Source organism: Jaculus jaculus, chromosome 10, assembly GCF_020740685.1.
Source record: "Jaculus jaculus isolate mJacJac1 chromosome 10, mJacJac1.mat.Y.cur, whole genome shotgun sequence".
In the NCBI taxonomy this organism is placed as follows: Eukaryota; Metazoa; Chordata; class Mammalia; order Rodentia; family Dipodidae; genus Jaculus; species Jaculus jaculus.
The window spans coordinates 81,830,911-81,844,041 of record NC_059111.1 but is presented as its reverse complement, the minus strand read 5'-3'; the positions used below and the strand labels follow the sequence as shown (position 1 = coordinate 81,844,041).

Here is a 13,131-nt window from a genome sequence, read left to right as displayed (position 1 = left end):
TAAAAGCATATGATAAGCAGTCATAAATAGTGGTTGCATGTAAATGTCCCAAGGTTAAAAGCAAGGCTCCTTTAGAAAAATATCAACATTTTTCCCTGGAGTACTGCTACTCCCTGGCAGCTGTGCTTTACATTGACTGATTCCAGTATTCCTTGCAAACTCTTAAATCAAAGCAACTAAATGTTGCTCATCTATCTGAATGGAAGGAGGAAGCTTGCAATTCATTTGTGAATAAATATCTGTAGCTAGTTTGAGGAGAAATCAGGTAGCTTGCAAATGATCTATAATTATCTCAGTCATCAAAAGAAAGCAAGTGACACTTCTGTTTTACCATTTGGAATTGTCCCAGACTCCCAAGTTCCTTTATGAAAGTCATAACTAAGTCAATTTCCTCTATAGACAGACATTGATTTAATGCCTTTTGATAGTTTTCACCCTGTATGTCAATAGAGAAAAAAAAAGTTGTAAGCAATTTTTAGAAAGTCAAGTCACTTCTACTCCAGTTAGCAGCTACTAAATAATCCATTCAAAATTTGAATCCTATAAGCAGCTAAGTTAATTTTAAGTAAGTCACACTAGTGTCTAAATATAAGAACATTTCTTATTTGATGAGTCAGACTGGATACACTAGCCCAATGCTGACTTGGTAGAGAGGTTGAGGAGGTATGCGCAGCCAGTTTGGTATTGCAAGATTTTCTCTGGGCCTTCAGGAATCTAGAGGTGAGAGCATCAGATGAGCATTTAGACATGGGCCCCGCATGTGGGACATCACCAGTGGAGTATCTCACAAACTCTTCAGCAGACCTACCCAGCCCATGTTTGCTCCTGCTCATTTTTCTCAGGGTCTTACTGAGAATGGGACTAATGCTTCAAAGAGAAAAAAATATGCAGGGAGAAATGCCGTTTAGTTATCTACACAGTGCCTTTTTAGTATATCAAGGAAATCTTTGCTAAGATACTATTTAAAGAATCAGTGATGCTTAAAAGGAGCACACCCCAGTCACCAGCCTAATGTTAACAGATGTGAATGTTTTAAAACATTCATGTTATCTTTTTTTTAAAGATTTATTTATTTATTTATTTGAGAGTGACAGAGAGAGAAAGAGGCAGATAGAGGGAGAGAGAGAGAATGGGCGCGCCAGGGCCTTCAGCCTCTGCAAATGAACTCCAGACGCGTGCGCCCCCTTGTGCATCTGGCTAATGTGGGACCTGGGGAACCGAGCCTCGAACTGGGGTCTTTAGGCTTCACAGGCAAGTGCTTAACCGCTAAGCCATCTCTCCAGCCCTCATGTTATCATTCAATTCCCCTAAAGTCAACTTGGAGCTCACTGCTACTTTGGACTTCCTCCAAAAGCCTCTGACATATATTTTTTTTTTTTTCTTAAAGTATCCTGAAGCGTACAAACATGTATAATTCATAATATCCACAAACATTCCTGAAGAATTATGGACTGCTTTACTTCATTTTTATCACAATCATTTCTTTGCATGCTTAGTTGATAAAACGTTGGTCCTGATGTCAGAAAAATTAAGAGGTACAATATAATACATAGTAATTATTTTTGAATAGTTGACAAATTTCTTGATTACATAATAAAAACAATCACTGAAATAATTATTTGAATTCAAATATGCACATACCTCAAATATAGCTGGTTGAGACAGTTTCTGAACTATCTCAGAAAACACAGAAAGCAAAGATGAGTTGGAGAAAAGAAAGTTGAAAGTATCTTTTAAAAGGAATTCTTCTCTGTTTTGGTCCTCCAAATTTGTATTGTCACCAACTTGGAAATTTAAATGCTCATGTACCTTTGAACAAATAAAAGCACATTAAATGTTTTTCACTGGCACTAGGAAAAATGGAAAATCTTCTCAGATACGTTTTATTTCCTATTGGATTACAGACCAGAACTGACATCTAGTGGTCTTTTGAAGGTCAACAGTTTTATATGTAATGTTCCTTTTAAGATGTAATTGTTTCATGTATAAGAAAATTAATTATAATAAAGTCGCATTATCTTATCTTAAAGTCTTTCATAAATGACAGCTATTTGATAATAAGATAATACATAACATTTTTTCTAAAATAGGCATCATAAAATGCAGAATGCCAACTATTATACACAAAACAATGAATGTTCATTAGCATGTCATAAAGTTCAAAATTTTGTAGATTAACCATAAATCTATTTGATTAAGTGTATGGATGTATAATATATATGTGTATTATAAATACATACACACAATATCTATATATCTATATATCTATATATATATGATTAGATTCTCAATTATAGACATCTGGTGATGGAAGCATAGAAAAAATATTTATTATATAGTAGTGTCCACTGAGGATCAGAACTCATATGTTACTCACTGACCAAGTTAATTCCTTGATCCACAGACAAATAAGCCTCCAATGACTTTAATGCAAGTTGGGATTAATAACTTAATTACTCTGAATGAAAATAATATGCATACACTCACAGAACCCTTCATCAATAGTTGGAAGACCACTCAGGGTGTCTTTGAGATACTCACCTGGAGCACCACTGGGGACCCCAAACTGCCATAACCAATGTCAAAAGTTAAAAGCTGAAAACACAGTCTACATCTGAAAGAAAAGCACCAGGTTGAAAACACATCATCCTTGCTATACTTTATTAGTTGGACATACACTGTTAATATCTGATACCATTAAATTTCAGTATCTATACTAATTTAAAAGGGTAGTGGGATGGATAACAGAAATTTGCCAGAAATGGATTCTTAGGCTTGGAATCTGTTTGTCCCTTTAAAGAAAATGAAAAATATGCCTTTGTTATTCAAAACATGTTAAATTAACCATTGGAGTTATTCCATAACAGCATTAATCTGGAGAAGAAATTCCTCCTACTACTCCACGCTAGACACTTCTTCACACACAAAGTATTACAAGGAGCACACTAAACACATTGAGTACTCTATCCTTGTGACAAAATAGACTTAATACTTCCTTAGAACAGAGGCACTAACTGATACTCAAAGAAGCTGAGGGTAGAGGTTTTTAAATTTTGTACAGCAATTATAATTTCCTTCTCTGCATTTTGGAATCATTGCCATATTTGAGAGAAAATATCATGCATATACAAAATTACATAGAGTCAATAGTAGATATAATGTAAATAGCAGAACATGAAAGGAGACTGCACTTTCAAATTTAAGTTTAGGAGCTAGACATGGTAGTGCAGGTCTGTAATTCCAGCACTTGGGAGGCAGAAACAGGGGGATCACAAGTTAGTGGCCAGTGTGGGATATGCAGGAAGACTTTATGAAAAATAATAATGATAATAAACATTTTAAAAGTTTGTACTAATTTCTTATTACCATTATTTGGAAACTAGCAAATGATATATGTAACATGCTCTGATTTAAACATTAGGATATAGGTGTTTAGAAGATCATATTGTATCCTGACATAAAAGTTTCCAAGTAATACTTCTGATAACTAAGATATTTCTTCACTAATGATTTTTGATGATTCTCCCCTTCCTTCCCACCCTCCTTGTCTCTAACACACACACACACACACACACACACACACACACACACACACACACATTTCTTTCTTTCTTTCTTTCTTCCTTTCTTTTTTACCTATGGAAGGTCTTTGGTCCCAGTGAAGATGTTTCACTGAGTACTTCAGTGGCCAGCAGGAGCTTGCTAATAGCTTCTTTCATGTTATCAAATGCCTGCAGTGGTGAACTGACCCTCAGGAATGTCTCAAAAAATGTCTGTAGCTGGGAACAAAGCAAAAGACCCAAACACTGAAATAGTGGTTTCCATCAGCCTCACATTTCCAGGGTGATCAATATAAAGGATTCCTTTGGGTTACAACTCCTGGCCACCCTCAGAAAACCTCCCTCAACATAAAATTGTGATAATATAAGGTTTCAATATTATATAATTCTAATTACATGGAGAAAAAGAAATGGTTAAGTATATTATAATTTAAATTAGATTTCTTTCCCCCTTTTACTTTCCTTTTAGTATCTAATGATGGAAAGTACCTACAATTCACTTGGAAAGGCTTGAAAGCCAAACTCCCAAGTCTAGCCTGTGATTCTACCAACAAGTAGATTGAACTCAAACATTCATTTCTCTGAACCCATTTTCTTTCTATAAAATGAAGCTGATACCTACTAATGAGAGTTGTGAACTCCAAACAGAAGAAAAATGTATTTAAAAACTACTGTAAAATATGAAATTCAAATATTTGTTTTTTTGCTACTGCCATTTTTTTATGTATCAGAATAAAAATAGTTTTTCAAAGCTGTTTATTCATGGCATTTTTCTCTGTGACATTTTGCCAGCTAGAGAGGAATATCTGAGGGAATTTCATTGCTGTGCTAACATTTTAATCTAAGATCTCATGTGAATGGAGATGAGACAGTATTACAAAATGGGAAATAATGCTTAAGTTTATTTCTTCTTATGAACTTTACTTTTAGTAGCATAATTATTTTCATTTTCTTATATGTTAAAACAATCACAAGACAAAATTACCTTTTGAAGCTGCTGAGCATTAACATTCAAGTCAATACCTTTAAAAATATAAACCAAACCTTAACTGAGTTATAAATTTTCTCTAGATAAGCACAGCCTTTCAAAGATGAAGAACAAAAAATATTTTTTGACAAAACAGGCAGCAGATATTTGATGAATGTTTTTGGAAGAACAGGCTAAATCTATCTGAACTGCAAAAGATTGCAAATTGAAAAACTTTTGTTGCTATGATAATGAAGGACAAATATTGGCACAAATCACCTAAGGAAAATGGTAATTGAATCTCTCAAATGTGCAGGCAAAATTTCCCCCAAGATAAACAAATACCAAGTTCATAAACTTTTACCAGCTGAACAACAAACCTAATGAGACTACACATTAAGAACCTAAGGACATGTCCTCAGCATTTGGCATTTGGAATGTTTTTCCATTTTACTAAGGAAAATGCATGGAGTGATTATATAATTAAAAGAAAACAAATTAATGCTAACAGTAAAAATGTTAAGACCCTTGAGTCAAAATAGAATAACATATGTTTTGAAATAAAAGTAACTCACCTTATTTTACTTGATTCACCATATTACAGAGAGGGTTACATGTGATGTAAGTGCATTTTCCCACATCAATGCTGAGTATCATAGAGGTTAAAATACATCAAAGTTGATAATGTGTAGCATATAAGGCTATAAAACTGTCAGGTTAGATCTTCCATGGAGAAATATAATGGGCAGATTCATGTTTTTGGACTGGACTTCTAATATAGAAATCATTATTTCTTCCTTTTTTTTTTTGGGTAGGATCTCACTCTAGCCCAGGCTGACCTGGAATTCACAATGTGGTTTCAGGCTGGCCTCAAACTCACGGCAATCCTCCAAGCTCTGCCTTCCGAGTGCTGGGATTAAAGGTGTGGGCCACCATGCACGGCTCTATTTCTTCCTTTCTTACTAAGGCAGTAATACTGAGCAGAGCACTATTCAGTTCAGTCATTCAATCTCACTTCCAGTGAGACTTCCACCCTGTGGGAAGGGCTGTTCCATGTGCCTTGGTGGGGTGGGGGAGGGGACACATTACATAGATCTGTACACAGTTTAGACTCTAGAAGCAAAAAATAAAAAAATTCAGATTCAACTTGGGTGTGCTACTCTATAGGATTCATTAAGTTATTTAGCAGAGTGGCAAGCAAACTTCTTATGCCAGAAATGAAATGAGGGTCTCATAATATCTTAATACATATTTTTATTTCAAATCAACAACTTCAAAAAGTCTCTCAAAAGAAGCACCACACATCTGTCATTCCTTGTAAATAACTTGCCTATTTATTACTTAGTTGACTTTATTGTGTGCCTGGTTATATTGCAAATTATTATTTAAATTTTTTTGTTTATTTTTACTTATCTATTTGAGAGTGACAGACAGAGAGAAAGAGAGGCAGATAGAGAGAGATAGAGAATGGGTGCGCCAGGGCAAACGAACTCCAGACGTGTGCATCCCCTTATGCAACTGGCTAACGTGGGTTCTGGGGAATTGAGCCTTGAACTGGGGTCCTCAGGCTTCACAGGCAAGCGCTTAACTGCTAAGCCATCTCTCCAGCCCTGTATTGCAAATTATTATACTAACTATAATTTCCTTAGTCAAATTATTTCAACTCCTTGCATGTTCAGGTATGTACTACATCTCATCAGAATATATCAAATCAGAAAATATTTTATATTAATTCCATCAAAAGATATCAGAAGCTGGAAACCACAATTGGCTCAGGAGCTTTCTTAATTCATCAACAAATATCTGAAGAATTGACTTTATTTTTTGCTCATTTAGAACCATTAAAATGCCCACTTAGCTATCACTTCTCCTACTCTGTAATATCAGTTCTACTAAGTATCTTTAATTATGTTTGTGGTGTTGGAGGTAGAACCCAGGGACTTGCGCAGGTTAGTCAAGCAGTCTGGCACTGAGCCATGTCTCTAGCCTTAAAGTCTTCAAGTTAAATAAACAAGGCAGTGTAAATTCCCAAGGAAGTCACTCTCTTGACAGTGATATAGTAATGAATAAGAAATGCCACATTTTAAACTGAGTGAACACTTGATGCCAACACTTACGAGGTAGAAGTAGGAGTACCATAGGTTTGAGATCTGCTTGAGGCTACACATTAAGTTCAAAGCCAGCTTGAGCTGCACAATAAGACACTATCTCTAAAACACAAAAGCAATAAATGAAAAACAAAAATAAAAAGCAAAAGCAAAAATGCTTTAAACTTTTTGTAACATAAGACTAATTTTCTTTTTTGGTATATATGTGTATATAGTACCTATGTATTGTTTGTGTAGTCTAGGGACATGTGTATTAAAAGATAGGCACACCCTGTGTACACACATACAGAGGTCAAACATCCCCTCTTACTCATCTATGTTTCCTTGAGATGGAGCTTCCCAATGAACCCAGAGCTGCTGTTTTTGGTCAGACTTGGTGATCAGAGAGCCCCAGCAGTTATCTGGACACCACTTCCTGCTGGACTAGCATTACAGGCACGTAAGCCACACTGTTTACATGGGTGCTGGGGAATCGATCTAAGGAGAATCAGACCCTCTCAGGCTTTCATGTTTGTGCACCAAGTGGTCTTAGTTGCTGAGCCATCTCCTCAAGCCTGATATGAAGTTCTTTAATGGACTATCAATTTTTCATTTTAGCTTAACAATGGAAGACAAGTTTAGTGCTAAGAAATTATACATAAAATATCCTTGTAAGATCATGGTTACAAAACCAGGCAGCTTGAACATCACTTCTTGTAATTGCTTAAAATTCAAGCAAAAACTGGTGAGATTTTCACTATGCTGCCTCAGTCAATGTATATTATTAAGATAAAAGAAGCGAATCAAAATTAACAACTGAACATGGAAGGACAGATAAAATGAGAATAAATTTAAAAAATATTTATAGTATGATACCTAAAAATACTTCCAAAGTATCCTAATTATTCTCCCTTTCCCCTACCTTATGTATCACAAATCTTCGCATGAGCTCCACATCATCATTTCCCCCCTTCTGTACCAGACTGTACAAATTACTTTCAGCATCAGCACATGTCATTATCTGTGTTAGACTTGGTGGCTTTCTTACCTGCTCTTAGCACTAGACTGACATATCTTAAATTAGGGACTTCCTCATTTACCTTAGGCTCCCAGCGTCTAAAGAAGGATAAGCATTTACTAAATGTAGCTGAATAAATAATCATAAATTTGATAAAGCAGAGGCCTTAATTTAGAAAAACTGTCACTATGGCCTCTGGATAACCCACCTAAGGAGCTGGGAAAATAGAGCAGAGGCAGGGCACAGGGGCATGATTTAATGTCCCACACCACAGGTACATATACAAACTACATATTTGTTCATTGCTTCATTGCTTCCATCTCGTAACAGAGAGAGAGAGAGACAGAGACAGAAAGAGAGAGGATATACAGATTTCTAGGGACTCAAAACCTTTGGAAAATAGCTTAGAGCTCTTAGAGAGGAGTTGTCAGATAAGAAAGTTTAATCCCAGAGTTAGAGCAAAAGATGGAAGATTAACAAACATTAGTTTTTCTTAATAGACTTTGACTAACTTGGAACTTGAGTAGGATACTAATATTTCAATATTTTGAAGTTTAGGTTGTGCTGAATTGTATTTTACTTCACTAAAGTTAACTACAATATTTCTCACGTAATGAAGAGAGAAATTTTTGTTGTCTCTTATTAAATAATATTGGTTTTTAAAGTCATTTTACATTAAAGGTCATATGGAAAGATGGCCACTATTGTTAATTGTTAGGGGAAAATACACCTTAGAACTACAGCGAGGAACTGAGGACATGGCTCAGTTTTTAAAGTGCTTGTCTTGCAAACACAAACTGAGTCCAGATACCCAGCAGCCACATAAAAAGCTGAGTGTGGTGGCATCCATCTGTTACCTCGGAGCTAGGGAAGCAGAGACGGGAGAAGCCTGGGGCTTGCTGAATACTTAGTCTAGGCAAATCTGTGAGCTTCAAGCTCAGCGACAGACCATGTCTCAGCAAAATAAGGTGGAGGATGATTGAGGAAGACATCTGGCATTGACCTCTGGCCTTCTACACTCATGTGCCCACAGGCATGCAAGCAAGCTTACATGCTTATTCATGTACGCCATATACACATATGAAGAAAACACAGGGAGACATTACCTCACACCCATGAGGATAATTATTATTTTTGGAGCACATAAATCAAGGCTGTCAGCAAGGATATGAATGAACTACAATCCGTGTGCCCTCAATGGGAATGTAAAGTGGTCCCACTACTTGGAGAACACTATGGTAGTTTCTGGGGGGAAAAGTAGACTTACTATTTGACCCAGCATTAAAAAAAAAATATTTATTGGGCTGGAGAGATGGCTTAGCGGTTAAGCGCTTGCCTGTGAAGCCTAAGGACCCCGGTTCAAGGCTCGGTTCCCCAGGTCCCACGTTAGCCAGATGCACAAGGGGGCGCACGTGTCTGGAGTTAGGGGCTGGAAGCCCTGGCGCGCCCATTCTCTCTCTCTCCCTCTATCTGTCTTTCTCTCTGTGTCTGTCGCTCTCAAATAAATAAATCAAAAATGAACAAAAAAATATTTAAAAAAAAAAAAAAGAAAAAGAAAAGGCTGGGAGCCGGGCGTGGTGGCGCACGCCTTTAAAAAAAAAAAATTATTTTATTTAGTTACTTACTTACTTGAGAGAGAGAGAGAGAGAGAGAGAGAGAGAGAGAGAGAGAGGGAAAGAGGGAGAGAGGGATCAAGGGAGCAAGTGAGTGAGAGAGAGAAAGAGAATGAGTACACCAGGACCTTTAGCCACTGCAAACAAACTCCAAATACATGCATTACTTTGTGCATCTGGCTTGTGTATATACTGGAAAAACAAACCTGGGTCCTTGGGCTTTTCAGCCAAGTGCTAAGCCATCTCTCTAGCTCTTGACCCAGAAATTCTATATGTGTGCATATATCACAGTAATTCAAAGCAGGGCAATAGACATTTGCACATGCATGTTCATGGTGCCATTATTCGAAGTAACCAAAAGATGGAAGCAATCATGTGATTTATGAAAGTGTTCTACAGATACAACAAAGAATCATTTCATTTTAAGATGGAAGGAAATTCTGTAGCTTGCTGTAATATTGATGAACCTTGATAACATAAGACAAATAATTGTTATAAAAAATGTCGTCTGCTTCTGTGTCGATGAGATATCTACAGTGGCCAAATGCATACAAAGAGGAACTAGTAAGATATTTTTCAGAAGCTGAGGGGAAGAAGGAATGGAAAATTATTATTTACTTGGTAATGTGTGATTTCCATTCTGCAAACAGGTCTGCAAATTGATGGCACAAGAGTTTACCTAATAGATTTCATAAATAAGTAGCTAATATGGTAACTTTTTGTGTTGTGCACATCAACACAATTTTTAAAAGAAGTTTAAATCCCTCAGCAGTTTTCTCAGCCTCCCTCTAAGCAACAACTTTGGGTTAGCACTATGTTATCCCAACATTGCTTTGCCATAGTGGTTAGAAAATTTCAAAACAAAATGAAATAGAATAAAAGCTAAACTCCTACCTTGTCCCATATTTCAGCTCTAAGAAATAAAAATATTGTTTATCTTTCATGCTAAATACTCATTGTCTCTGGTTTATCTGTGTAAGGCCATACCCTAAACTGTTTTGTTTATTAACACAGAGTGTGAAATAGCACACATCAAGCTGGTACTGATAGGAATGATCCCTGAGAGATCAAATGAATGATGAAAGAAGTCTAAGAATAAGAATTTCAGATTATAGTCAATACTCAGCAGGAAAACAGATCACGTAAGGTTCACACCCAATTTACCCACTAGTACAGCTAAGGGAATGTAAGTATATAAAACTAAGGTTCTATGCTCTTGGACCAAATTAAATGGGGAATAAGTGTGTATTTGGGTCTACCTATTTTTAATGAATCTGGAATTTAAGTTCATTGTTCTTAGTGGAGTATTATTTTTGACATTTTAAGACTCAACAGGGGTTTCTCTGACTTTTGTCTGACTAGCTTATCTTGATGAACCTTTAAAAGGTATTCAAAATCATTCATACAGTTCTGAATATTATTCCAATAATTGTACATATAAAAATCTTTTTGATTGTCCTATAATTCTTAGTCAAAAGTATTCATCAGGGGCTGGAGAGATGGCTTAGCAGTTAAGGCACTTGCATGCCAAGCCTAAGGACCCTAGTTTGATTTCCCAGGACATAAGCTAGATGCACAAGGTGGCACATGTGTCTGGAGTTTGTTTGCAGTGGCTAGAGGCCCTGGCATGCCCATATTCTGTCTTTCTCTATCTGCCTCTGTCTATATATCTGTCTCTCTCTCTCTTTCTCTCAAATAAATAAATAAAAATATATTCATCAATCTATGTTTCTTTTCAATTTAAATGACCACATGATACTAATGGCTAATGGAAAACATTTTCCCAAGGATATCTCATATAGTCATTGGCCATAGTTAATTGGTAAAAACAATAGAGTTACATTAAAAATATTATTAGGGAAGGAGAGATTGCTTAGTGGTTAAGGTGCTTCCTGAAAAGCTTAAGAACCCATGTTAAATTCTCCAGGTCATACATAAGCCACTCAGTGACATAAGCATGCAATGTCACACATACGTACAAGGGGGCATACACCTCTAGAGTTTTACTGTAGTGGCTGGAGGCCCTGAAACACCAGTATTTTCTCTCTCTCTCACTCTCTCATTAAAACAAGGCTAGTCTATTGGGCTTGCCTCAAAAATTATTAAATAATTTCTGAAATCAAAATGCAAAATTGTGTTAGAAATACTGTCTTTTATGGATATGATTTCTCACATGAACTCATATTGCTTGAAGAATCTTTCATATTGTCAGAACAAGATGAATTCAGCATCAACATTAATCTTTTTAACATAAACATAAATGAAACTTAATCACACAAATGCATAGATGTGCAAAGAATAATTTGCTTACAGTACATGACTCAATGCTTTGAAACCCCTCCAAGGTATATACCTTGAAAAAGAATCACTTATTAATTGATCATGAACACTAAATTTGATGACTAGCATCCTTTACTTTCTCTAACAGATGCCTTATTTAAATTTTTCTATTGTCAGAAGGAAAGTGAAGATTTTTCACTCTAGAACAATAACCACCATGATGTTATGACCAGCAAAGGATAGACTTTTCTCTTAAAGACCTGAAAGGGGTATGTATCAATGATAAGAAATGAAACCTGTCTCCTCATCCAGGTCAAGTTGTTCCCGAGTATGAGTATGACAGCTGAAGTTTTGGACATGACTTCATTGGAAACTATCCACATGTCTGTAGATCCCTCCAAAGCCATCAGCTTGAGGAGCATAGCCCTGGACATGACCAGCCTTGGGGAAGCCATCTGTTCCACACCACAGGCCTGGGGCAGAAAACAACATGCTGGTGAAGGTTCTGTACTACTGGGAAGTCTCCTTTAGGTTTTGAAGAGATAGGACTCAAAAAGTCAGGTATTTAAATATAGTAGGAAATAAAAGAAAAAGTTCCTTTGATAAAGGGAGAAAACTGTCTAAGTTACAAACCTAAGTAGTAACATTATTTTTATTTAATGCACAAAAGGTATTTGTATACAATTCTACATTAGAATCTTTCACTTATCTTTGTCAAGCAGAGAGTGTTCATTTCACATTCACTGTCTTATTTGAATTCATAGTACTGCTGCAAGGATGCCATTTACTATGTGGATTTTATAGACATGGATATTAGGGATATGAAGATGCAAGTCCTATGGCTAAGGTCATACAGGCAGGAGTAAACTGTCAATATGAATGCTGAAGCCATTCTCCTTTCACTCTATTCCACCTAGGAGCACAGAAGAATGAATCATCTTCATTTTCACTTCCATGGAATATGTGCTGGGAACAGTCATAATTTTCAAGCACATGCCTATATAACCACATATCTATAAGTTCAGTTCAATGACTTTTGTAAAATCATGTAGCCTAATTACCTTTTAGGGGGAAAAAGGCTATGATTCTTTTAAACTTATATTGCTTGGATCAAGAAAAGAAGTTCTTAAATTAAATGATTTAAGAATATCCACATTCTCATCATTTGTTTTAGTTCATGGAAATTTAGAGTAAACTGTGGGGAAAAAAAAACATGAATTAGCTGAACATGAATTAAGGTACTTTTTATACATTATTTGGAATTAGATCCAAAACTGCAACATTGAAATAAACTGTGTCAAGTGACATGAATAATTTTATTCTTTCATACTCTTTTAATAACCTGAAGCTTTGAGGCATATGCTAAGCTTGGAAATTCATAAGAGAGATTCTATGTGATTGAAATAGTTTCACAGTTGAAAATCTTGAATTCTTTCACAAGAATAGGAGAAAATTGACCAGAAGCAGAGTACAGAAATGCAAAAGGTGATGAAAAGCATAAAATTTTACTATTTTTTTTGAATGGTGAAATCTTGATTACATTATATTCAACCTTCTCAGAGAACTGGCAAGTTTTCTTTATTATCCCTTCTGGAATCTTCTCAGT

General features: G+C 35.9%; 1 protein-coding gene across 2 annotated transcripts in view; it reads right to left on the bottom strand.

Annotated features, from left to right (window-relative positions):
• The window catches only part of Cped1 (cadherin like and PC-esterase domain containing 1), a 301,563-nt gene that overhangs the window by 154,923 nt on the left and 133,509 nt on the right, over positions 1 to 13,131 (bottom strand). For both annotated transcript variants that reach the window (XM_045160324.1, XM_045160323.1), the window contains 4 exons: positions 3,637 to 3,779; positions 2,542 to 2,614; positions 1,642 to 1,809; positions 332 to 436 (listed from right to left, as the gene is read on the bottom strand). In XM_045160324.1, the coding sequence (XP_045016259.1) occupies positions 332 to 436; positions 1,642 to 1,809; positions 2,542 to 2,614; positions 3,637 to 3,779 (489 nt within the window). The remainder of the gene's footprint in view (positions 1 to 331; positions 437 to 1,641; positions 1,810 to 2,541; positions 2,615 to 3,636; positions 3,780 to 13,131) is intronic.